The sequence below is a fragment of the Astyanax mexicanus genome, chromosome 10 (genome assembly GCF_023375975.1).
Source record: "Astyanax mexicanus isolate ESR-SI-001 chromosome 10, AstMex3_surface, whole genome shotgun sequence".
NCBI lineage: Eukaryota > Metazoa > Chordata > Actinopteri > Characiformes > Acestrorhamphidae > Astyanax > Astyanax mexicanus.
This window is the reverse complement of record NC_064417.1, coordinates 22008986-22036329: the sequence shown is the minus strand read 5'-3', so window position 1 is coordinate 22036329 and position 27344 is coordinate 22008986. Positions and strand designations below refer to the sequence as shown.

The 27344-nt window shown below is 37.5% G+C and overlaps 1 protein-coding gene across 1 annotated transcript in view; it reads right to left on the bottom strand.

The window, feature by feature from the left end:
- The window catches only part of aff2 (AF4/FMR2 family, member 2), a 384893-nt gene that overhangs the window by 100125 nt on the left and 257424 nt on the right, over positions 1 to 27344 (bottom strand). Inside the window, exon 8 of the mRNA XM_049484505.1 lies at positions 5574 to 5625. Coding sequence (XP_049340462.1) covers positions 5574 to 5625 — 52 coding nt within the window. The remainder of the gene's footprint in view (positions 1 to 5573; positions 5626 to 27344) is intronic.

The window sequence follows — 27344 nt, the reverse complement described above, 5'->3', positions numbered from 1 at the left end:
CACCCCTGATCCAGCTCATGAGGGGCTTGAAATCATTTGATGAGCTGGATCAGACGTACCGAGACAAGAACACTTGAAACTGGAAACTGCTGTGGGTCACTGAGAGCAGGATTAAGTAATACTGGCCTAGAAAGGCTGTGCCACTTGGAAATCTCTTAGATCAACCTTTCTCAGACAGGGACGTGCCCCAAGTTTCCTACCCTCACTGTTAAATACCACTTCATTTGCTTCATTTATTTGAGTATATTCTTATTCTTTATCTATTCTAATATACCTAATATTTTACTACTACATAAGTACATGAAAAAGACACAATGAGTAAACCAACAGAAATTTTCCAGAATTACATGGAATACAATCCTCTAGTTATAAAAATATGTTGATCACAACATTAACAGCACAAAATATTATCAACTCTTTGTCAACTGATACTGCACAAAATTTCCAAACTAATAATAGTAAGAGTGTAATACTTACATTACCCATAAACTGGTTTAAAATAACCCCTCCCATTCTAAACTGTCTACAAGACAATCCTTAAGATGTTCAACAAGAAGTCCCTCAAATGGGTCAACAGAAATCCCATTAAACTGATTCTACAGGAAAATCCTTAATGTGGTACACATGAACTCCCTTTATCTGGTCCAAAAGAACCTCCTTAAGAATTCCCATATGACCCACCACAAACTGGCCCACCACAACCCCTTTAAACTGGTTTACAAATGTCTCCTTTAAAGTGATCCACAAGAACTACCCTTTAACTGGTCCACAGGAAAACCTCCAAACTGGTACACATCAACCCCCTTATCCAGAACCAAAAGAACCCCCTCAAATTTGTCTACAATGGTCCTATTAACCAGTTCCACAGTTACAAAAACAATTAAACTAGTACACATTAACCCTATTAAGATGGTCAACATGTCCAGAGGAAATCTCCAAAGTTAGTCAATTACAAAACTATTACCTGTTTCACAAGAAGCTCCTTAGATGAGGCCACAAGAATCTCATTCACCTAGTCCACAAAAAAAAACATGTGAAAAAGTTCCACAATGACCCTCCTACTAATACACACCAACCCCTTAACCTGGACCAAATCACCCCCCTAAAATTAGTCCACAAAGATCCTTCTAACCAAGTCCACAAAAAACAAGATACTATTCCACATGAACCCCCTTAGGATGGTCTAAAGGAGCCATCTCAGGCTGGCCCTCAAATATCTCTCCTAAGCTGGTTTACAAGACATCCCTCAGCCAGACCCCAGTAGAATTTCACAAAAAAATAAGAGTCTGCAAGAACCCCCTCAAACTGATCTACAAGTACCTCCTCAAACTGATCTACAAATACCTCCTCAAACTGATCTACAAGAACCTTCTCAAACTGATCTACAAGAAACTCCTCAAACTGATCTACAAGAACCTTCTCAAACTGGTCAACAAGAACCTCCTCAAACTGATCTACAAGAACCTCCTCAAACTGATCTACAAGAACCTCCTCAAACTGATCTACAAGAACCTCCTCAAACTGATCTACAAGAACCTCCTCAAACTGATCTACAAGAAACTCCTCAAACTGATCTACAAGAACCTCCTCAAACTGATCTACAAGAACCTCCTCAAACTGATCTACAAGAACCTCCTCAAACTGATCTACAAGAACCTTCTCAAACTGGTCTACAAGAACCTCCTCAAACTGATCTACAAGAACCCTCTCAAACTGATCTACAGGAACCCCCCTCAAACTGATCTACAAGAACCCCCTCAAACTGGTCTACAAGAACCTCCTCAAACTGATCTACAAGAACCCCCTCAAACTGATCTACAAGAACCTCCTCAAACTGATCTACAAGAACCTCCTCAAACTGATCTACAAAAACCTCCTCAAACTGATCTACAAGAACCTTCTCAAACTGGTCTACAAGAACCTCCTCAAACTGATCTACAAGAACCTTCTCAAACTGGTCTACAAGAACCTCCTCAAACTAATCTACAATAACCCCCCTCAAACTGATCTACAAGGACCCCCTCAAACTGATCTACAAGAACCCTCTCAAACTGATCTACAGGAACCCCCCTCAAACTGATCTACAAGAACCTTCTCAAACTGGTCTACAAGAACCTCCTCAAACTGATCTACGAGAACCTCCTCAAACTAATCTACAAGAACCCCCTCAAACTGATCTACGAGAACCTCCTCAAACCGATCTACAAGAACATCCTCAAACCGATCTACAAGAACCTCCTCAAACTGGTCTACAAGAACCCCCTCAAACTGATCTACAAGAACCTTCTCAAACTGGTCTACAAGAACCTCCTCAAACTGATCTACGAGAACCTCCTCAAACTAATCTACAAGAACCCCCTCAAACTGATCTACGAGAACCTCCTCAAACCGATCTACAAGAACATCCTCAAACCGATCTACAAGAACCTCCTCAAACTGATCTACAAGAACCTCCTCAAACTGATCTACAAGAACCTCCTCAAACTGATCTACATGAACCTCCTCAAACTGATCTACAAGAACCTCCTCAAACTGATCTACAAGAACCTCCTCAAACTGATCTACAAGAACCCCCCTTAAACTGATCTACAAGAACCTTTTCAATCGGATCTACAAGAACCTCCTCAAAAGTTCCCAAAAATATTTTCCTCAATCCAAACTCCATTAAAATTCCACAATACAATTCATCTACAAGAACCCTCTCAAACTGATCTAAAGAACCTTCTTAATTGGATCTACAGGAACCCTCTTAAACTGGTCAATAAGAACAATAACCCTCCTAAACTGGTCAACACAAAATCCCTCAAACGTGTCCAAAAATCTCTCTCAAATTGGTCTACAAGAACTAGCTAGTCCGTACTGGCACAATGTAGGCAGCAAATAAAGTGGAAGATCAGTGTTTATTGATTTAGTTAGCATCTGTGAGATACGAGCTTTTCTTACCAGGCCTGAAAGAACAGGTCTGGACGCAGTACTTCACTGCATCGCTCTGTATTCTCCAGGTGGTGCCAACCAGTATCTTCCACCATTAGAGCTACTTTAAATCAGCCTGCCATCAGCCGGCGCTCGGGTTGGAGGATTAGCTTTTGATTATCCGGAATTTTTCACATCGAATTAAAAGCCTCCCGCCTTGTCAGACTGAACGCACGAAACCCCATTATCCTTTCCATCCCCTAACAAATGATGTCATTGAACTTCAATACCCTCTTGTAAAAATGCCATTAGTACTGCTGGCTCTTCTCTGGCTATCACTCTCAACAGTATCCTTTTCAATCAGGGGGACGGCGAGAGGCGGTAAATGATTAATAAGTAAGCCGGGAGTCGTAAATACGCCACCGTTTCGCCAGAAGAGCTGGGAGTTTGTGAGTGTTTCTTATCTGTAAGGCCTCTGAGTGTAATCCCACTGTGACCACCTGTGAAATGGTCTGGAAGGAATGCTGCTGATGGTCAAATGGTACGGACAGGCTTTAGAGTGGTTGTAACTTCAGTTTGGGGTTATCTGATTTACTTTTGGCCTTTTTTTTACTGTTGGAGATAGGGATGAGACAATATATAGATTTTATGATATACTGTATTGTATCATTTTGAACGTATCATATTGTATTTTATAGATACATGGCATCAAGTATTTATATTTTTATTAGAGCATACAGTAGGCATTCTAAGCATACTAAGACCCCCAATTTGATTTACTAAAGTTACTGTTTCATTACTCCCTATGGTGGCGCTAATCAAATGAACAGGGCAAAACTGTGGTGAAAAAAATTGCTTGTCATAATATTCATGGTAATTCATAATTTGTTAATTTCTGAGGTTTATCCTCTTCAGTAACACAAATGCCATGAAATATCCTAGGGAAATGTCTTGAGATACAGAATATTGCGGATCACAGAATCACAGTATCGTGATAGCATCGTTACTGTAGGCAGCGTATCATGATAATAACGTATTGTGAGGTGCCCTGTGGTCCTAAGCCCTAGTTAGCAATCTACTGTGCCATGTGGTTCAGAATTGTACAGATATAAATCCATAATATCATATTTTGACTGATCATTTCCAATGTATGTGTCCATTACTGCACCACCCATACTCTATATGGCAACAGTTTCAATTTTGAATTCTGCCTATATGGTTTAGTTTGATGGTTTGATGGAGTTTGATGGTTTAACTAGGCTACAATCATGATCAACTTGACCAAGCTAGAAAACCAGCAGAACCACTATGACTAAGCTTGTGCACTAAGCTGGATGACTAGCATGATCGAATATGACCAGCATGAAGCCAAAAGAGGTGGATTTGGTCCAGACTAACTGAACTACGGTCTGTTTGCAGCATTTATTTGCAGCGGGAAAACACTTTTTTGAAAGATTAGAAATTTCAGACCAGGCTGAAGTCACCCATTAGACAATAGAAGATGAAGAAGACACCTTATGTTGCTGTGCCAAAATTCAACTCCCCTTTAATTGCATGTAAATCATGCAGCAGTATCAGTATGGATAGAACAGTCTACATGTTGGTGGTTTCTGTATCTACTGTAACTGTAGATTAACGCTTATTAAGAAACAGAAATCAGAGAGTAATTTGTAATGTTACACTCATTCATCTCTCTGATGCACATGCACTTGAAGGGGGTCTATCAGAACGACCTTGGTCCAGACTGTGGTCCAGCCAATAAAAAGGCTTAAAAGATCTCTTTACACTGCAGAAGTATCGGGGTCTGTGGTTTTTCAGGTAATTTACATTAGCTAGTGCTATATCTGTATTCTACTGTAACAGAGTAATGATAAGAGAGAGAGAGAGAGAGAGAGAGAGAAGAGAGAGAGAGAGAGAGAGAGAAAGAGAGAGAGGTTAATTGGTTCTATGTGGGCAACTATGAGGTAGAAGCAAAATTACTTCTGCTGGTTTCTCTTAGTCCACCCCCTCAAACACACACACACAGACACACACACACACACACACACACACACACACACACACACACACACACACACACACACACACACACACACACACATACACACACACACACACTGGTCTCTGCTCTGTGTGAAACATGTTTATTATCCCTCCTCCACTCCAGTTAGTCTCATGCTGGCACATGAGTGTGTGTGTGTGCATGTGATGCTTCTCTCTGAGCTTGTGTGAGCGTGGGAGAGTGCATATGTACACTATGTATAAATGTCAGCGGGAACACTGAGAGTGTGTGTGTGTGTGTGTGTGTGTGTGTGTGAGAGCTGTGCTACTCTAGCGTACTACAGTACTACTGTTTATATTTATAACCAGCTCACGGGGAAGAGAGCTATATTTAAATATACCTGCATATATGTTTGTGTGTGTGTGTGTGTGATGATTTATGACTCTCTGTGTTGTATGGAGGTGGGAGAGTGTGATCCTGTGTTCATATGAATGATTCCAGGAGAATAGTTTGAGTATCTCCTTAAAATATTGTCCTTTTTTATTATGGATTATTATGGCGATATTAGGCTTTAAATGCAGTGGAATATTTGATTGTGGGACTGGAAGCTTCTCCTGGGTGTCAACATGATGCTATCATAGTGTTTGCTTGTACTCACCTGCTCACTGTCATCTTCATCACTGCTGATCTTTAGGTCATCCTCCAGCATTCTAAAAAAAAAAAAAAAAAAAAAAAACAAGCAAATATAGTTAACAACTAAAATATTCTCATTTTACAGAAATAACAGCCTCTAAACTCTTCCTATAGCTTCCAATGAGAGTCTGGCTTCTGATTGAAGGTATTTTGGATCATTCTTCTTTACACAACATCTCCAGTTCAGTCAGGTTTGATGGTTTCTGATCATGAACAGCCCACTTTAATCTAATCACACCACAGATTTTCAATAATATTCAGGTCTGGGGACTGAGATGATCATTCCAGAACGTTGTACTTGTTCCTCTGCATGAATGCTTTAGTAGATTTTGATCAGTGTGTTTATTGTTTAGGGTCGTTGTCTTGTTAAAGTATCCAGCCCTGACTCAACTTCAACTTTCTTATTGATTCTTAAACATTGTTCTCAAGAATCTGCTGATATTGACTGAAATCCATGCAATTAATCCTCAACTTTAACAAGATTTCCAGTACCTGGAAATGATGAACCACCAGCAAAATTTTACTGTGGGCAGTAAGTGTTAGCCGACTTCCAGATTACTCAATTTTAGTTTCATCAGTCCACAGCACCTTATACCAAAATAAAGCTGGATAGTTCAAATGTGCTTTAGCTTTAGCATACCTCAAGCGACTCTGTTTGTGGCGTGTGCTCAGAAAAAGGCTTCTTCTGCATTTCTCTCCCATACAGCCTCTCCTTGTGCTAACTGTTCTGAATACTGTAGCTAAACAATGCACAATGACTCCATCTGCAGCAAGATGATATTGACTTTGACTGTTCTCACCATTCTTCTCCTCTGCTTATCTGAGATTTTTCTTGGTCTCCCACTTCAGCTCTTAACTACAACTGTACCTGTGTCCATGTCCTCACTATGTTCCTCACAGTGGAAAATGACAGCTGAAATCTCTGAGACAACTTTTTATATCCTTTCTCTAAACCATGATGTTGAACAATCTTTGTCTTTAGTTTATTTGAGAGTTGTGTTTTGAGGCTCCCATGTTGTTCAGGGAAGATGCAAAGAGGAGAAAAACATGCAACTGGCTCCTTAACCCTTTCTTATAACTGGATTCACCTGTGTATGTAGGTCAAGGGTCAATGAGTTTACCAAACTAAAGTTGTGTTCCAATCATTAGTTCTAAAGATATTCAAATCAGTAAAACGACAAGGGTGCACAAATGTATGCACCTGCCTAATTTTGTTTAAAGAATAATTTTTGTGAATCCTATAAACTTAATTTTACTTCTCAAATATCACTATTTCACTATTTGTCTGCTATATGATATATTTATCTAAAATTGCTGATCCAAACAACCAAAGATTTATAAAGGGAAATTATGAAAATGAACATTAATATGTCTTAATTTAAAAAAATTAACAATATCCAAATCAAATGAAATATTATTCGTTAGTATATACAATTTATTAATACATTTTGCCCTCATGACTCATAACTGACTTATAACTTATAATTAGCTTACAATGCTTTTTGATGGGTTGGTGATGCTATTGTACGTGTTTCTCTGAGCTGGATTACTATTTTATGTTACATAACTCAATGTAAGCAGTCAAACAGTCAAAAGTTACATGGTAACACTGGTATTCAAATGCATTCTCCCTTCATGTGACACTTCTTTACTGCACCAGCTTTCTGTGCAGGACTGCCCGTTTATATCTGCACGCCAATGGCGAAGCTCCAGTACCATAAATATCATCTTGCAATCCAGCATATAAAATAAAACAGCCATATGCCAAAGACCTAACCTCATTAAAACAGAAGAATGAGAGCATGATGTCATCCGACATGTAGTTATGAGGTCACATGACATCATCTGGAGATCCTGAGAAGGTGGAGAGGTGGTGGGGCGATATTTCTGAATGAGGACTCTCTCAGGTCCTGATTCAGGGCCACCAGAACACAACATGCCCTTAATATCTCAGAGGATGGAATTCTCCCCCACCCCCCCTAAAGCTGGAACAATAAAAAGGGCCAATAAAAGAGGAAATGTGTTTAAGGTTTAGTTTTCTATGACCTAAGCTGTCGTGCAGCACTGTAGATGGAGGGGAACTTTGAACAAAACTACCAGTCATTACCCTGCTAATACCTAACAGATGTCAGAGTGGGCCGGCTCAGGAGACCAGGTGCTGGAGGTGCAATCCTCCAAAATAAGGAGTTTCATTTCAGAGAGGCTCATCGTGAGTTCTGAGAATGTGTGAGAGAGTGTGTGTGTGGTCACGTAATTTTCTTTTCGGGATTTTGTATGTGTTTATTTTAGAGCTTCACTGGAAAACTTGTATAAGAAAATAACACAAAAAATACAAATAAATGCATAATGATATATAATAATGCATGTTTTGGAAGATACATATATGCAAATAGTGTACATTTGGTTGTTACCACAGTGCACTATACTAAATATGATGAAACAAAAGTATCAACACACCTTCAATTCAGTGTTTTTTTTTATTATTATTATGGTTGCGCATTGCTAGTAGCTATACTGTTATTGTGCGTTAATAATATTATTTTTATTATTTGCACTTTAAATCTCATTTATGCCAATATGTTGCCTAGTAACCACCCAGGAACACCTTAGCAACCACCTACCAACTACTTAGCAACACCATAGCAACCACTACAGATACCATAGCAACAGCTTAGCAACCACCTGGCAACTGTTTAGCAACATCATAGCAACCACCACAGACATCATAGCAACACCCTAGCAACCACCTAAAAACACTTTAGCAACCACCTAGCAACTCCTTAGCAACACCATAGCAACCACCATGGATACCATAGCAACGCCTTAGCAACCACCTAGCAACACCTTAGCAACCACCACAGACACCATAGCAAGCACCTAGCAACGTCATAGCAATGACCATAGTGAACGGTGGGAGCCATGTTAGCTGCGCAACCATCCTGCGTTTTCTTCAGGAAATGCACTTTTCTAGTTCATGTTTTATATTTTAGATTCTTTAAAGCAGCACCTCTTGCTTAGATGACAGTTTTGCTTGGCTGGATTTTCTCAGTCAGCTTTATAAGGTAGAATCACCTGAAATTCAGGCTTTCAGTTAACAGCTGTGCTGAAGTAGTAAAGTTGTGAAGAGGTAGAGTTGATAGACAGTGAATAGCTCTATTTAAGTAATGTTCTAATCCTTATTATGGCAAGAACTACTCAACTAAGCAAAAAAAAAACAATGACTTTAAAAAATAAAGATCAGACAATCTAAAAAAATTCAAGAACTTTGAAAGTCGCAAAGACCATCAAAAACATTATGATGAAACTGGCTCTCATCAGGACCACTCCACGAAAGATGACGCAGACTCTAGGGTTTGTCCATTTTACAGAGGGAGTTGGAAGTATGCTGCTACTTCAGTGTACAGATATATAGGAGTGTCTGAAGCATTGTCCACTCGCTATATTTAATCAGTTTTTCTGCTGGTTAATTAGGTTAAACATTCAGCATCAGTATGTAATGGTTTTGGTCGGACCCCCATAATGGTTTACGCAGTCTACAGTGCTGGTTTTCCTCTCTTATATGTAGATGTATCATATGAAGGGTTTTCGTGACCTGCTGCACATATCATTTAAGAACTTCCTCAAAAGTTTCTCCATGCATCCAAAAAACAAGATACCCTTATGAGAAAGGCCTTTGGAAACAGGTTGTGACATTAAGACATTAAGACTCACAAGACAGCTCACACTTTGAGAAAAACATTGCATGACAAACGATGCACCATAAATTCAGCCTGATCATGAAAAACGGGCTGAAAATGAGGTTAAAAAGGCACAGTGAACACCTGGCTTTAGACCATTAAACTAATTTAAACAAATTCACAACCAAATACGGGCTCTGCACCTTTATATTAAAAAATACTATTAACCATATCTCCAATCTTCTATAAATCTACATTAATCTTCTTCCAACGAGAAGAAAACAAGCAGTGTTTTTCCTCTGTTCTGTTTCTTTCCTCCTCCAGACTGAGGATCAATACACCTCAAGAGAACATCTGAGAAAAGAGACAGAAATCAACAAGCACTGTGCTGAAGTTCTTCTGCAGCACTTTGCATTCTGGGAAGCCCCCGTGTTTTATTGCGCCGTCAAGACGCGTGTAAAAGCAATCGCGGCTCAGCTCCGTCCTCCAGACCTCGTAAGGGACGCGGACGTTCGGGCCGCACATCTGTTTTACACAGCGCCTGATGACTGATGCCTTAATCAGACAAGGTTCCCGACACAAACAATTAGCCTCTGGGCACCTTCAGCAGAGAGACGGTGAAAACACAAACACCACCACACTCTATCCACATACCAGACCACAGCACCATCCCATCTGAGTAATTCCACTTTAACAGTGGAACTATATTTAATGGCTAATTTCCCATTCTGCTAAATTAACCCTGTAACCACAAGGACACGGAGGAGGTAAACTGAACTTTATTGGGACTGATACAGGAGAATAAGCAAAAAAAAAAATGGCTAATAGAAGGAAGAGTGGGAATGGAAAATGGGATGTGAAGAGGTATTTTAACCCCCTTAATAAAAGTTAATATTGTAGCACTAAGAGCAATTCATTTTTAAACTTAAAATTAAAGGTGCTGAAAATTGACAGTTGACCCCTTTAACAGATTCTCACCTATGGGAGAATTTTTATTGACTATTTGAATCCATTTTAAAATGAATAGGGAACAAATATAAGTCTGAATGAATCATTTTTTCTTTTTTAAACTACACTTAAGTACAGATTTTCCCAAAAAGGTTGAAATTACATACAATAATTAATACAATAGATGATCATTCAAATTCAAATTCAAATTCCCTAAATTACGCACATTGTGGGTTGCTGCAATTGCTGATGATACTATCTACCACATATATTTGCAAATGAGACAAAACAATACTGGCCTATTTTTTTAAAACAGCAAAATTACATATGTAATACCCACTTTTAGATCAACAATAGAGCTACAGTAAATACTTCATTGTCCAAACACCTCAGCTATGTTTACATGTGTCTTCACCCCTTGCCCTCCCCCTCCCCATCCTGATTTTAAGCACAAATGCCCCTCTTGTTGATAGGCTGAATTGATGTTGGTGGCTGGGTCAAAGCTACTTGTTAAAGCTAAAGCTAAAGTTTTTTTTTTTTTTCAGAGATCATGCGAACTGTGAGAAAGCAATTAGCAAATATTGTACTGGATTAAAATCATATACAGCACTTTTTTTAGTACTTTTGTACTAATTCTATTGATTTAGTTTTCAGACTGTGTAAAAGAGAAAAAGATAAAATGCAAAAGAAGGTTTCAACAGCACCAATGAATGAATATGATTCTGAATTAAATCAACACCACAGGATGTTAAATTTAATTTAAATTTGAATTACAGGTGGAATTGAATCCATTGCAATTCAAAGAAATCTATTCTTATCACATATTAGTAAAAATGTGATGCTTCTAACATCCATTTATCTTCCAAATACAGTACAGACTCTTACATTAAGCATAAATTTAGCAATATCTTCATTTCAGAGTAATCAAATAAAACAAATGTTTTAATAAATGCAGTCACTATTATTAAAATACTTTACAGGGGAACATTGTTATATCTAATTGTCAACAGCTTCTCAAATGGTCTAAATGTTTGAAAAATCATTTTAAATACATGGATATAGCAAGGTATTAAGGTAAGGTATTAAGTGTTGTCCTGTCATTTTCCACAATTTGAAAGTTATTACAATTTTGATTATCTGTTTCATAGAATATGTTGTTAATGTTAATGTGTGCTCTATACAACAATATCTGTATGAGATCCATGTTGTAATCATATGTTATATATACTGTAAAGCTTTGTTGTTAAATTTAGCTTAACTATGTATTATACATTTCTTAGAATATGTAGTAAATTGCAATGTGTAATTGAATTGCAATCTCAATTAAAATTCAAGAATTTAACTGGAATTTAGGGGTCATTCTTAGTTCAATTCTGAATTTTGTACAACCCTGAAGGCTTCCTCAGTGGTCTCTCAAAATAGCATCTCAAACATAAAAAAGACAAAGGGGTTCTATGATACTGTAGCAGATCTCCTTAGAGTTACTTTTATAGCATCCTGGAACCTTTTATATATACAGCTCTAAAAAAAGAAGTGATCACTTCATTTTCTGAATCAGTTTCTCTGATTTTGTTATTTATAGGTTTATGTTTGAGTAAAATGAACATTGTTATTTTATTCTATAAACTACAGACAACATTTCTCCCAAATTCCAAAAAAAAATATTGTAATTTAGAGCATTTATTTGCAGAAAATGAGAAATGGCTGAAATAACAAAAATAGATTCAGAGCTTTCAGACCTCAAATAGAAAGAGAAGGAAATAAGTTCATATTCATAAAGTTTTAAGAGTTCAGAAATCAATATTTGGTGGAAAACCCTGTTTTTGTATCACAGTTTATGCATCTTGGCATGTTCTCCTCCACTAGTCTTACACACTGCTTTTGGATAACTTAATGCCACTCCTGGTGCAACAATTTAGCTTGTGATCATCCATCTTCTTCTTGATTATATTCCTGAGGTTTTCAATTTGGTCAAATAAATGAAACTCATAATTTTTTAGGTGGTCTTTTTTTCCAGAGCTTTCCTCTGAGGTTTCATTTTTCATAAATAGTTATGGCTTTTATAGTGTGTGAAGTCGTCAGTATGAAAGTAATCGAGATGAATGTGCTAATATATGAGCTAATATGTTAGAAGTCAGGGCAAAGGTTTTCTGGGGACTAGGTTCTCACCCTGTTCCTCTTCTGTCTCTCTCTCTGTCTCTCTCTTTCTCTCTGTCTCTCTCTCTCTCTCTGTCTCTCTCTCTCTTTCTCTGGAGTAAGGAGACACTTATCTAATGACTGGCACACTTGCCATGACATATTCTCCCGTGCGCAGAGCGGCTAGACGTTCTAAACTAATCCGTGAGGATGGAATAGAAATGAGAGCAGGTTTATTTGTGGAGCTACAGGCCAAGAACAACACTGCGTCTGACGCCACCGCCGCTCTCTGAACAGCGTAACCATAAACACATGAGGAGGAAACTGGAACCCGTACCGCTCCTCACAGTTCCTCAGCGCTCACACTCAGCATCATTACGCATAACGCATTAGGCTGATCTAAAATGCAAAGCAGCTTGAATTGTTCAGGGGTAGTGGAGTGTGATGCGCTCAGTACTGAACACTGTGTTTGTTTCTAATCAGCGCTGGAGAGAATACAGAGATCATGTGCCAATAAATCTCAACACAATGGAACGTCTACCCCAGCATCATTACATAACCTGGAGTCCTGACGCACTTCAGCACTGAAGATTTAAACCCAGTGTGAGGGTTCAGTCTCTACTCCAGATAAATACAGCGCTGTGTGTAAACACCGTGCACTGCTGTAGGCAATTACATAGGTATTGACACACCTTCTCATTCAATGTTTTATATTTTAGTTTTTTTTATTTGATTTATTTTCTACATTGTAAATTAATAATAAAGACATCACAACAATAAAGTGACACATATGGAATTATGTTTTCCTCCACAATTCCCTGATCTAAACCTGATCAACTGAGATGGTGATTTAGGATGAGCTGGAGCAGCAACTATTGTTCAGCACCTCCAGGAACTCCTTCAAGACACTGAGAAAACTATTCCAGGTGACTCTCCCTCATGAAGACACTGAGATTAAAATACCAAGAGTCTGCAGATCTGTCCTCAAAGATAAATGTGTTCCTGTATAGATTTAATATAGTCTTCAATATTAAATTTACAATGTACAAAATCATAAAAAGAAAGAAAACGCATTAAATGAGAACAGGTGTGTTTGATTTTTTTTTACCTGACATAATGTGAATCTGGTTGTTCTTTGCACTGTATCAAAGTTTCATGTTTTTGCACCGAAATTAAAATGTTTACAAAAAACAAAAAACAAAAAAAAAAACATTTTTTGCAGGTTTTAAAAGAAACCTTTTAAAGATCCTTTAAATAAAGATCTTTTTACCATTTTTATGTTTTAGCAATTACAAAACTTCTTAAAAATTGGAACATATTTCACACTCTAGCAGAAAAACCAACAAAGCATAATTTAACCTAAAATAAATTTGTCATTGTTTAGATTAAATTATTTGCTCTTTAATTTTTTATTCACTTTCAGCTAATTTGGTCATTTTTTCAGCAAATATATTGTGCATATCTGAAATGTGATAATTAATGGAACAATATATATATACTTTCCAAAATGACTTGGAATAAAGTGTTAAGTAGCACTTCAATAAAAAAGGTTTATTTGACTAATACAATATATATATATATATATATATATATATATATATATATATATATATATATATATATATATATATATATATATAGAAACTAATCATGGCGTCCATTCATGGATAAAGTCCCATCCTTCACAAAATCAGCCAATCAACTTGCTGCTTGTGCAAAGAGCAGGTGTGTGTGTCAGTGTGCTGGTGTGGAAGCCTCTCCTTGCTGTAGAAACGTGCACAGGAGCAAAAGTCATAAAGTCGAAAAGTATATAGTCTAATATGATTTAAAATAAGACAATCATTGTTTGTTATGTATGATTTGACCTTTTTAATATTCATTCTTAATTCACTTTCACCTGCATAATTTCGGTTTCCAAATTATTGATGCATCCCTGACATTTCAATTCAATTCAATTCAATTTTATTTATATAGCGCTTTTTACAACAAAGGTTGTCACAAAGCCGCTTTACAGGAAAAACAGGTCCACGCCTCTTATGAGCAGCACCACAGAGATGCCAGTTTTATGGTGAAACAGTGGCAAGGAAAAACTCCCTTTAAGAGGAAGAAACCTTGGAAGAAACCAAGACTCAGTCAGAGGAACCCATCCTACTCGGGTTGACCCGCTCAGTACAAACAAGTAACAAACAACAAACAAATAACAGAACAAAACAGTACAGAGAATTAATGTGAACTATGGCTAATTTAAGATTAATTTTAAGATTAATAGAACAATAAATATGCTCCGAAATAACGTGGAATAAAGTCTTAAGTAAAACTTCAATTACAAAAAAAAAGGGTTTATTTAACTAATTAGACATTTATCATTTACAAAATGTATTCATTATGCATTATCTTGCTTTGGAGATGTGCGCAGGTGCAGTAGTCTCATTTTTTTGCATTATCAAGTCGAATACCATAAACAGTTCATGATTTTTCATCAGATTTTATCAGCGATTAAAAATGATTCTGATGATTCTGACATGATAATCCAACGTTTGGTTTAAAGTATTTGGGTCTCTCCTCATTCGAACAGATGGAGCTCTGGTCTTGCATACGTGAAAAGATGGCCACAGAGTGAACTAACTTGCCTTTAAAGCATGCCTTTGGCATTGTGCTTTATTAATTATTACCCTAATTAGAACATAATGGGAGGTGTGTTTTATGACAATCCTTAATAATTGCATTAATAAATGTGTAATAATTCATAATAAACAATCTGCTACTAACATCTCTCCCTACCTACCCTTGCTGTGGAGATGTGTGCAAGCACAGCAGTCACTGCAAATCAAAAAATCATGACATTTTTTGGTGACACTTTCTATGAACGTCATCTTTATTAGACTCTATAACTACATTCATAATATATCATAATGCATTCATAAGGCATTATAAACATGGCTATAAATATTTATAAAATGCATAGCCCACTATAGCCATGTTTATTAAGCATTATGACTTGTGATTATAATACATTATAAGCTATGCTTATAATATACATGTTAAAATAGTATATATCTATTGTTGATAATCCAGTCCTGCAATGAAAAAGTATGTCACTTTACTTAGAGGCACAAAGACCTGTTATAATACATTATAATTGACTATAACTAATATTATATTCAAGACAAGTATAATTCATGAGTGGTTAAAACTATATTTATAGGATTACTGAGGGTGTGTTTATAAGTTGGAAGCTGTTTTAGTCATGATACAAGTCTACAAGCTGAGTTTCTTGCTATTGACGTATAACATGTTATAAACACAGCTATTAATGCATTATAATCACAGTTCATGATGCATAATAAACATGGCTATGATGAATCATAGAGTTTTATACATATGTATAGCCATGTTTATAATGCCTTATGAATGCATTATAATGTGTTATGAATATGTTTATAGAGTCTAATAGAGATGACATTCACAGAAAGTGTTACCAATTTTTTTTCTAGATTTTATCAGTTATTTAAAATATGATTTTAAATAGAACATCCTTAAAGCTTCAAAATGACTTGGAATATTTTTTTTTTCTTTGACTTCCATTGAAATGTACTATTGTGTATTGTCCTCCTTTCAAGTTTCTGACTAGCAGATATGAAGATATTCATGATACTAAAGATTACAGTTTATCCAAGTGTAATCACCAGGCATGCTCAGACAAAGGGCAGTGCAATGCCATGCAGTATCCTGGCAGTGCTGGCATCCTGTATGGCAGTATTTAACTAGACTCACCCCAGGGTGTATGGGGCAGTCTCTGGGCATTGTAGCAGAGATGCTTCTCTAATGAGTGCTTTACAGTCATTACTGACACCCTGCACACCACACTGAGACCTGCAGTTAGCCACTTATCCACTGTACACCACGCCGTCCACCTGCTAGCCATCGGCGAGGCCACGCTCTCCTCGTAGGGCAACGCGGAGCCGAGCCGTCGTCAGTCGAAGAGCACCTGAGCGGAGATGTTCATCACAATCACTGTCGTCCTGCTGAAAAGTCATTAGGTGAAGCCGTTTGTGCAGACGTGGACACTTTCACCTCGCCCGCTGTCATCAGCACATCACTCTTAACAGAGCCTAAAGTTTTATACACACAGGAATACAGACCAACTTCTCCTGACAGCAGTGGAAAAGTGTGTTTTCTTAGCGCTTAGGAAATATTAGCATCATTAGCAACGTTCCTGCAGCTAGTGTGTAGCATAGTACTCCCTAATAATAGCCTTTGCTATTTAATAGCATGGTTAGCAATAGCGTTTCTCACCCGTCTGTTTCCAGGTGAAGCTTTATTAGCATGATTAGTTTGAGCACCCTGAGATGCCAAAAGTCATGGAACAGCAGTGTGTAAACTAATGATAAAGTTTTACTTTAGGTGCCCTCCAGCTTGGGAATTGTATTGTATTGAGATGATATCTTGTAAGTGAGTCTGAACACTGGCAAGTGTTATGTTTTGGTTTAGAATCTGTAATTTTGTGACTTTTCTAGGTCACTAATTTGCGAGTATGGGCGAGGTGTGTGTAGTGTATACTTAACACACTACTTAAAACCTTTTTTTCTGTCTGTTTTCTTCCTACTTTGGTGTCTCTCTTCTTGAAAAAGGGACTATCAACCTATACAGGGCTAGCATGCTCTTAAAAGCCAGCACCTTAGATCTTTGCCTTCTGTCATTTATGCTGGCAGTCTGCCTGTTCTGAACTACAGAACAAAGACTCTAATTCCCAGCATGCACTCACACCAGACATCCCTGACAGTGTTCCTGCTCCCCTAACTACTGATTGTTTGCACCTGGTCTGTTTTGTATAAATACCCCTCTGTTTTCTCTGTCCATCGCAGAGTATTGAACCTAGCTATCTTGCTCTTTTACAACACATTTCCTTTGTTGATTATTCTTTGACACCACCAATTCCTCTACCATGACTTAGAGGTAGAGATTTTCAAATGCATACGAGACCCTGTAGAAAAGTACTGCCAATAGAATAGGACTCTTTGGAGCTGATAAACATGAGCCTTTTGGCATGGCACCAGGTCTTATGCTAGCCCTGGACAGGTAGAAGGGTATAAGCCCCCTACACTGAGCTGTGGAGCAGGGGAAGTACTATTGCCCTAAACAGCATGACATGCTCACGAATGTTTGTTTTCGTCACTGTGTGGATGGAAATATAAGCTAAAATGGAGAGAGGAAAAATCTTGTTTATCTATTTATTTACTTTTGATATGGTGGTACATGTGATCAAGAGTTCACAAATTTAATATGCAGCACCATATAACTGTTTTGTCTATTCCAAAACCCACCTCCCCAGGAGTCAAGCCTTTCTTTTTTCCATAAATGCAATCATAGAAGGCATTACCACTCATGGTGGAAAGTATTGCATGGATGGTGATGATCAAGACTGGTGACTTCTGGCTAAAATTGTCCATGTAAACAGACAAGTCTGTTTAACTCTTGCAGAAATCACATCCACATTCAGTCTAGCATTCTTTAGTTTTAATGGGACATGGCATAAGTCATGGGATGCAATACTAGTTTCCCATTCAATTGGGTTTGCCATGCAAGTTGTATAAGTGTGTTTGTGGCTTGTAACATTGAATGAAAGCATTATCTATTTTGTTAACTTATAACAAATAGGCAAATGCACACTAGACCCTGTAGAGATGTCTTGCCAATAGATTAGGACTCTTTGAATCAAACCACTGTGCCAGTTTGTGAACACCACTTCCCTAAGCCCACTTTCCTAACAGTCAAGCTTTTCTTCTTTCCGTAACTACAAATCGTTAGCAAGTGCCACGTCTCAGGAAGCCAAATTGTCATTCCTGGTCCGCCCCCTGGGCTTTCTCTCCAGCGTGTTGTTATTTGACGGTGACGGCCTCCTTTGTTAAGCAGCTCTCGCGCTTTAGCCTGTTTAGCCTGCCACTCTGACAGCTCCGCTCCAGCAGCTGTTCCCCCACGGCGAGCTGCCAGGGGGAAACAGCTCCCCGGAGGAACAGGGGTTTGTGGGTAACCAAGGGGTGGGCGGCTGTTTCCATCGCACTCTCCGCATCGCACTCTCCGCATGCTACGCTATGGTTGCTCTGGGGCTTCTCCCCAAGGAGAGAGGAAGGTAGGTGGAAGGGTTCTGAGAAGTGGTGCAGAAGTAAATCCAGCCTGGAGTGTGTGTTTAATGTATATGATACAGTACACGCTCACCGCTGTGTAAGTTATGTTTAAGAGCACTATATAGTTGTTACAGAGCTCGTAAAGGAGAAATCCCTTTCATTACATGATTCATAACTTCTCAAAGTCGGCTTTTACTGTGTTTTAAAGTGGGGAAACAGTTAACTGTTAACTGCGGTGTGTGAGGTTTATTATCGTTAGCACATTTGGGATCAGTTGCCATGTTATGAGGTTTAATCATTTTACATGCAATAATAAAGAGTTGAGAACTTAATATCCCCCAGTTTTCCTTGTTTTAAGATCCCAGCCATTAGCTAGGACTATGACTCTACCTATGACTATTACACAAAGCTACACTAAATTGATGAGATATACAAATATTTTTGTTGTATGGATCAAACAAGTTGCTTTTTTTTATTTTCTCATCCTATCAATGACTTTATTCCAGCACTTCGCCTGTCAGACCTCTAAGTCTTCCCCTTTACTGATAAAACTGAGACTTAATCCAATGTTAAGATAAGCAAAAGCTGAGTGTTGCCATGTGGGTCAGCCAGACCTCCTTCTGTAGCAGTTTTCTCTAGTTTTCAAGAGTCTTTTAAAGATGTAGAAAACAATATATCTTACAATGATCTGTAATGCCTCTAAAAAAACACTTTAACTTTTAATATTTACAGAGTTATCTGTGTTTCTGTTTTTGTTTCTAGTTATTATGATGAATATGTTTGAATGTGCTGTGTGTGTGTAAGTGTGTAAATGCTGCAGTAAAGAGTGCAGTAACATGATATGTCGCAATACTGCTTTACTACGGACAAAGGCTTTGTAAACTGAAATTTTTTAAATCCATTTCTAAAAGCTCAGTTTATTTTTATTGTGAACTTACCAGCTGTAAGCTGTTATCCAATTAATTATTTGCTAAAAAACATTTTTTTACAATATACTTTAACAATGTGCAATTTTTTACAATACACTTTTTTTCTGCAAAAAAAAAAAACTTTTTTTTTGTCATTTCTGGTTATTGACTGCACAGATTTAAGAACAGTTATTCAAAAAAGCCATAACCATTTTGAAAACACTTATGCACTGATTTTACTGTCTAACCCCCAACAATAGCTGTATATTGTGCAATATCACTACCATTACTGTGAAATATTTAACCCCTTAACGCCTGTTGTTGCAAATATGCGACTAACCGTTTGATTCAATCAACCTGCCAAGATAGCGCCTGCATTCCCCCAATGCCTGTTAGTGCATATTCGCCACGGACCTAGGAACCTTTGACAATTTACAATTCAAATGAATCTAGAATTCAAATTAATGAAATGTTTCCTGTAATATTTGTGTATATTGTGTTGGTGACAGTAATTGGTGTTATTTATTATTGAATTTGCAACATACCAAATTTACCCCAAATAGACCATATTGCCTGTTGTTGCAAATTTGCAACATACCACAATTTCTATTTATTTTTGTGCAAAAGTGAAATTAATAATCTCAACAATATTTCCTATCTACTTAAAGGTAAAACACACATGAAACATTTTTTCATATACAGCTACATTAATTCAGGCGTTAAGGGGTTAATAATGTGCAAAAAAAAACACATTTCTAATATTTGGTGTATATTAAAAAGTATAATATGGCATAAATATACTAATGCATCTCAAAAAATTAGAATGCCATTTAAAAGTTCCTTTATTTTAGTAATTCAGTTTGATGTGAAACTCATATATTATAAACACAGAGTGATCTATTTTAAGTGTTTATTTCTTTTATTGTTGATGAAAAAAAAAACTGAAAATTAGAATATTATATAAGATCAATTGGTACTTTTGCCGATGTGGGCAGTTTTTTTAAAGTACAGTACAGAACATGCCTTAGTGTAGTGTACACGCCCTACACACTCCGTCTCTGAGCAGCTGACAGCAGCATGTCTCCATCTCTTCCTCTCTACCTGAGGGTCCCTGAGGAGACGCTATCTGGTAAAGCCATAGCGGGGGCTGTGAGGAAACAGCGGGGCTTTAAATAAGCATCAGAGCCCAGCCCCTTCACCCCATGGTGTCAATCACGGAGAGGAACACGGAAATGCACTCGGACGCGTGTGGCCGTAAACAAATACGCTGCTTTTTTGGGTTTTTTTTTTTTCAGTAGGGTGACGAGCACCTCTCTCTCTATATATATCTTTCTCATTCTCTCTCTCTCTCTCTCTCTCTCTATCTCACACACACACACAAACACACACACAAACACACACACACACACACACACACAGCATACAATGCCTAAGCAGTGGTGCCCCGAGATCAGCCCTGCTCCAGATCTGTCAACATTGCACTTGTCTGCAGAGCAGCTCAAGAGATACAGGATCTTCTACTGTGTACTCTGTTCCTGCCATTCCCCCACCTAATGTAAGTGTGTGTGTGTGTGTGTGTGTGTGGGTGTGTGTGTGTTTGTGTCAGTTTAAGGATTAGCATTGCTAACACTTGAGCCCAGGCCTTCACAAGAGCTAAATGCCTGATAGGTCAGCAGATAAAGATGACATCACTGTCTAAATAAAACACCATGTACCAGATTCAGTTTTATTTAGAACTTTCTGATATAACTATACTTTTAGTATTAAAACATTAAAAAAAGTTAAAACTAGGCCTGTTAACAATAACATGTTAAAGCATGCAGTTAATCTGGAAAATTTAATCCTTTCATTTTTTACACAAATTAATCATGTGACACAACGAAGGTAGATTAGATTGTATTTATGCTGAAGTTCATGCTCTCTCTTTCTGTCTCTCTCTCTTTCTCTCTTACACACACACACGTGTGGTTTTGCACACAAACACACACACACAGCTGATGAAACAGTTTCTCCTTTTAAGCTGTTGAGTGTGGAATATGGAGCTACACTAGTGCTTCCCTTCTCCATTAAAACTCTCAGTTAAACTTAGTAACTCAGCTCATTACACTATTTTAGTTCAAAAAGCATCAAGACTACCGTGAGATATTATAAAACAGTAAAACTACCCTGAAATATTACTATAATACAGTAAACCTCCCTAAAATATCATTATAATACAGTAAAACTACCTTAGGATATTATAAAACAGTAAATAAAAAGTAGGCAGGTATAAATCACACTACACCATTATCACTGTGCCCTTACCAAAAATACATTTCCAGTACAGTACCAGCAAACGTCATCATGATTTTAATTCACGATAATACAAATGTAAGCCTTTTCTCCTTTTCCAACACTGATTCACCTGCGTAGCTAAGATAGGTATGGTCATCTGACAGGTGACTGTTGTCAGGGTTCTAATCAGTAAGTAGCGCACCTGTGCTTTTTCAGTTGCCAAGATAGCAACACACCAAAAATGTACCTAAACACACACGATACTTCCAGACCATCATGCCCATAACGTAGATTTATTACTAAACTAAACTATTTAAACAGCGCAGGTGCAAGGCATGAAAATAAACTGTTGCCATGGTGTAACACAGGGCCCAATGTATTAACACCTTGTTGTAATGCTTTTAAAAGCACAAACTTAGAATTAAAACTGAATAAGCTGACACATCACATGGTTCAAAAATAAATATTAAACCATACATTTTCTCCCCAATTTAGCTGTGGGATGAGGGGTAACATATGCTTCTTTAGAGTCAAATAAAAAAACACAGAGCCAAACCTTTCCAAATGCCACTAATGCAACAAGGCTGACCATGCTTGGAGAAGTACACTCTGTTACAACTTACAAATATAAGATAACAGATGCCTGACTGGCATTGTGTTAATTTACTTTCACAATTGAGTCACTCACTTATACGATTGCTTAGATGATATAAAGCCTAATTTAAGATTAAGATCCATTATAATGGCCATTTTACCATATTGCACTATACTGTATTTAAACTGGCCTGTAAACAGATAATATATACTATGTGTGGCAGCAAGGATTCAAAAGTTAACTAGTGAACTGCAATGCTGAACTATACTGAAATAGAAACACCACAACGGCCACTTCCAGTTAACATCTGCCAGGAAAATGTGTCAACTGGGGTTAAGCTAAATGTCTCACCTGTCAGAGTGTGAAATAGTATGTGACTATCTCTCCATATGGTAGGCATCTTGAAGGGTTCTTGGGAATGAGAAGAAGATCCACATTACAGTTCTCGAAGGAACTAGTTTTTATTGGTTGTTGAGACTTTAGGAACCTGATAAACACTTAGGGACTATTATTAGGATTAGGCCTAGTCTTTAGGCTTTAGCCCCTTATTTTTTTGCACTTGTAAGAAAGATAAAAGTCTACAACTAGGCTTAATCCCTCCCTGTGAAACTGATTCTTAAAGACATTAAAATAACTCTTTTATATTATGATGGTTAGAAGGTTCTCTACTAGTCAAAGGTTACCTGTTTGCTGTGGTGGTACTAGGTTGGTTGATGGTGGTTGCTGTGGTATCCCAGGTGGTGTAAATGGTGTTGCTAAGTGATTGTAATGATACAGTATCTAAGGCAGTGGCTATCAATTATCAATTGCTAGATTTTTGCAACAGTATCCAAGCTGTGGTTGCTGTTGTGTTTCTAAGTGGCTGTTGTCAGGTGGTTGCTATGCAAGATGTTAGCTGGTTTGGATGGTATTCCAAATGGTTGCTGTGGTCTTGTTAAGTGGATGCTCCATGGTTGCTACAGCGAGGAAAGGTGACTGCATTGGGATTTCTGGCAATTGCCTTGAAGTTGATGATCCTTAGTGGTTCATAAGGTGTTACTAAGTGGCTGCTAGGTACAATGTTGCTAAGTGGTTGCTATAGTATTGCCAGGTTGTTGGTATGGGAGCTCAAGGGGTTGATATCAAGTTGCTAAGGGTTGCTAGAATATCCAAGTTGGTTGTTGTGGTGCTCATAAGTGGTCATTATAAAACCCTGCAAGGTCGCTATGCTGTTTCTCAGTGGTTGCAAGCTGGATATTGGGGTTGCTAGCTGGATACTGTGGTATCCATGTAACAAGTTGTTGTTATGGTAGCCCAAGTGCTTGCTTGGATATCCAAGTTGGTTGTTGTGGTGCTCCTAAATGGTTGCTATAAAATCCTATAAGGTTGCTATGCTGTTGCTCAGTGGTTGCTAGCTGTATACTATGGTATTGACTAACTATGATATCCCAGTTTGTTTCTATGCAATAAAGCATTAAGATGAATATGTTAATGACCTCATACATATTCATTGTTAATGCCCAAGCTTTGTAAGAGTGTACTGCACACAAGAGCCACTGCTAGTGGTGGTCACTTCAGTCCAGCAGTGGATTCAAAAGGGAAAGCCGTACAGATGAATCATCGCTAACAGACCAGCATGAAAAAGCGCTGGATAAGCGGTGGATCGGTGGGTAAGAGCAGTCAGAAGCCCCTCCCCGTCTGCTGCCCTGGGGAAAGTTTGATTAAAGAGCCCCTGACGGACGGCTGCTCCGGAGGCTGCCTCCACCTCCAGCCGGCCCCATCAGTCCATCCTCACACAACCCCTGCCTCCATCCACTGGATTATTTAGATTGGCCCCGAGCCATTTCCGACTCAGCTTCAGAGTCCACTGGAGTGTCACGTCAAGAGTCTGTGCTAACGTTCAGCATGAAAAAAAGCACCCCCTACACACACACACACACCCCTACACACACACACACACCCCTACACACACACACACACCCCTACACACACACACACACACACACACCCTGCCCGGATTTTCCCGTTCTCCATCTCTATAAGAGGCCTGGTTTGCTTGTCTGTATTTATCTTCACAGTGAGGCGATGTCAGGGTCTTTTAAAACTGCTGCCTAACAGGGAGAAAACAAGTGCTGCACTATGCCATGAATTCAAATACGGAGATGGAAAAAATTAGGGGAAAAAAAGGAAAAAGAGCAAAAAAAAAACCTCTTTAAAATACATATAATTAGTGCTCGCAACTATCTTTGATTTTTTTCAACGAATATCAGATTTTCGCGATTATAATGGATTTTTCCTCTGTTTTTTCCAATTTATTTTACAGGTAAACCTAGTTTTGAACCATTTATTTGGTTTTTGTAGTTTGTTTTTTAGTAGGTGGGAACATTTTAAATAATATACACTGAAGGACACTGGATTATACACTAAAAAAAAATGATAAGTACATTTTACTTAAAAAATAAGTAACTTCCACTCAGTTTCAAGACTTAAATGTTACATAGAAAAAATAAGTGAACTGAACGTCAGTTTCTTTCAGTAAACTTTACTTCATTTATTTTTGCTGAATCAATCCTTTCTTTCAGTAACCTTGACTTAATTTCTGCATACAATATTACCTCTTGAATGATGCGATATATTTTTTTATAGTAAGAGTAAAACTGTGTAACTAAACTGCTGCTTTAAAAAGAAAACAACAAACACAAACATCTCTTTTTTAGCTGTCTCTGTGATGTGTGGATGTGATGTGAGGATGTGATGCGTGGATGTGTATCAAGCGCCACGGTATCCGGGTAATGTCAGCATACCACCAAGAAGGACTAACCACATCCAACAGGATTAACTGTGGACGCTGTAAGAGGAAGCTGTCTAAAAGAGATGTTCGGGTGCTAACCCGGATTGTATCCAAAAAACATAAAACCTCGGCTGCCCAAATCACGGCAGAATTCAGTGTGCACCTCAACTCTCCTGTTTCCACCAGAACTGTCCATCGAGACAATAAATTATTGTGGTCTAAAACCAGGTGTTTCAGTTTCATTGTCCAACCCCTGTAGATACCTAAAGTGTAGATCCATATGACTGTCTTACTATTATGTTTTTTATGGTACACAATAAAACATTTTTTGCATATTGTGATCTACTGAAGTATTAACTGGAAGTTAGGGATGGTAATAAATGCAGAGATTCTGGTGCTGTTGTCCAATTCAATCCACTGCACAGAATCACTCAAGTTTGTCTCCATGTCTATGTTACCTTCTGGCTCTCTCCCTGTAGTTAGGCTGTTATATATAGATCTGCTGGAGTCATTAGCCACACTCTGATTATGTTGAGTATTGTTTTCTTTCCATTAATACAGTAAAAACTAATTTTATCTTTCTGCCTTCTTCTGAGATATTGACTGCCCTCCTGTCCAACCTGATGCTGATGGATGTTCCTGTCACCTGTCTCGTCAGACTGATGGAAGTCTCTGGATGTCATGCTTCCCCATCACCCACCACAGATCAGCTGCCCACAGCCCAGTTTACACCACGTGCCTCAGACCAGATGATGCACTGATGTGGGAATTCTGGGCCGATGCTGATATCTGATATTACACATTTATTTTATTTTATTATTTTTCTTTTTTGTGAATATATTTTTATTGTTTTTTTTCCCCTTTTTTCAAAGAACAGGTACATATAGACACAAAATTAAAACACTATGAATAACCCAACACATTTTATACACACCTCTCTATCAAAAGTAAAAAAACAAATAAATAAAATATCCATAAATATATATAGCAGACATCCACATACAACCGCCTACATAAAACCCATTCATCAGTTTATTTCAGGATAACTTATCTTCTATGAAAGCAATAGCAATATTCTGACCAGTATCGGATATTACACATTTATAACTTACAGAGAGACTAGAAACCCCCGTTTAACCTAATAACTAACTAACAAAAAAAAGCTTAAATCTATTAATTTAAAGTAGCAATGATGTAAACTTTAATAGTGATTTCAGTGTTGATTGTTTCTTTTTCAGCATAAAATAAATACATAAGCTAATATTCACATTTTGAAAAATTTGACCATATCAGCCGCTGAAGATGGTTCTAAAAAAAAGCTATTATCAGCCAATACCCATATAGTTCTAATATCATCATGCACCCCTAATGTTAATATCTTCTTTTAGATTATTGGAAAAGAACTTGCAGAGTTTTCATGTTGTTTTGTGTTAAATATATGTTTTCTGCTTTTGTCTTTATTCTCAAAAGTGAATAACTTGTAGATTCCTTTTACTGGAAATTAAATAAATGAAGGTGGTCTCTGTCTAGCAAACATTCCTGTACTGTATATAAACACAGGGTTTAACACAGTGCTTATTAAGGTAGTGTTTTAAAATAGAACTATAAATGCAGTATGATTGTAACTGCCCCTGATTTTGCTCTGATTAGTGAAACTACATACAGATAAGCACATAAGTCCAGCTTTTTAGTAAGAATTATCTGCAGTGTTGTTAGTTTATTAATGCAGTAAGATGTTTCCAAAAATTATAGTGGTAAAATAATCCAATAGAAAAATGCAGTATGTAGTAACTAAACTATGATCCAAGTTTCTTGGTTATTGACTCGGGCACATAGTGTTAAGGTAAAGGCTTTAATCTGGGATCTTTAACTCTCAGGATTCTTTAAAAACTGGCTTCTGAAACAATCATCCACAGGATGTTTTAATGGAAGTCTTTTTATAATGAATATTTTATTTAACCTGTTAACAGACAAAACTCTTTTTCTCTGGAGTAAATTAGTTAGTTATTTACATTTTTAAAAAGTTACTGACTTCGTAAAAGGACTCAGTAAAACGAATCAACCCAAATTTATAATTATGAAAATAGACATAAAATCTACAAAAGGAATTTTTACAAAAGGAAAGGTTTGTAAGAGATAAAATGTTTGATTTGTATTCACTAAAATATTGATTTTAAAAATAGGATAGCAAATTTTTTATTCATTAAACAGCTCCGGAAAAAAATAAGAGACCACTTAATGATGAGTTTCTTTGATTTTACCAAATTGAAAACCTCTGGAATATAATCAAGAGGAAGATGGAT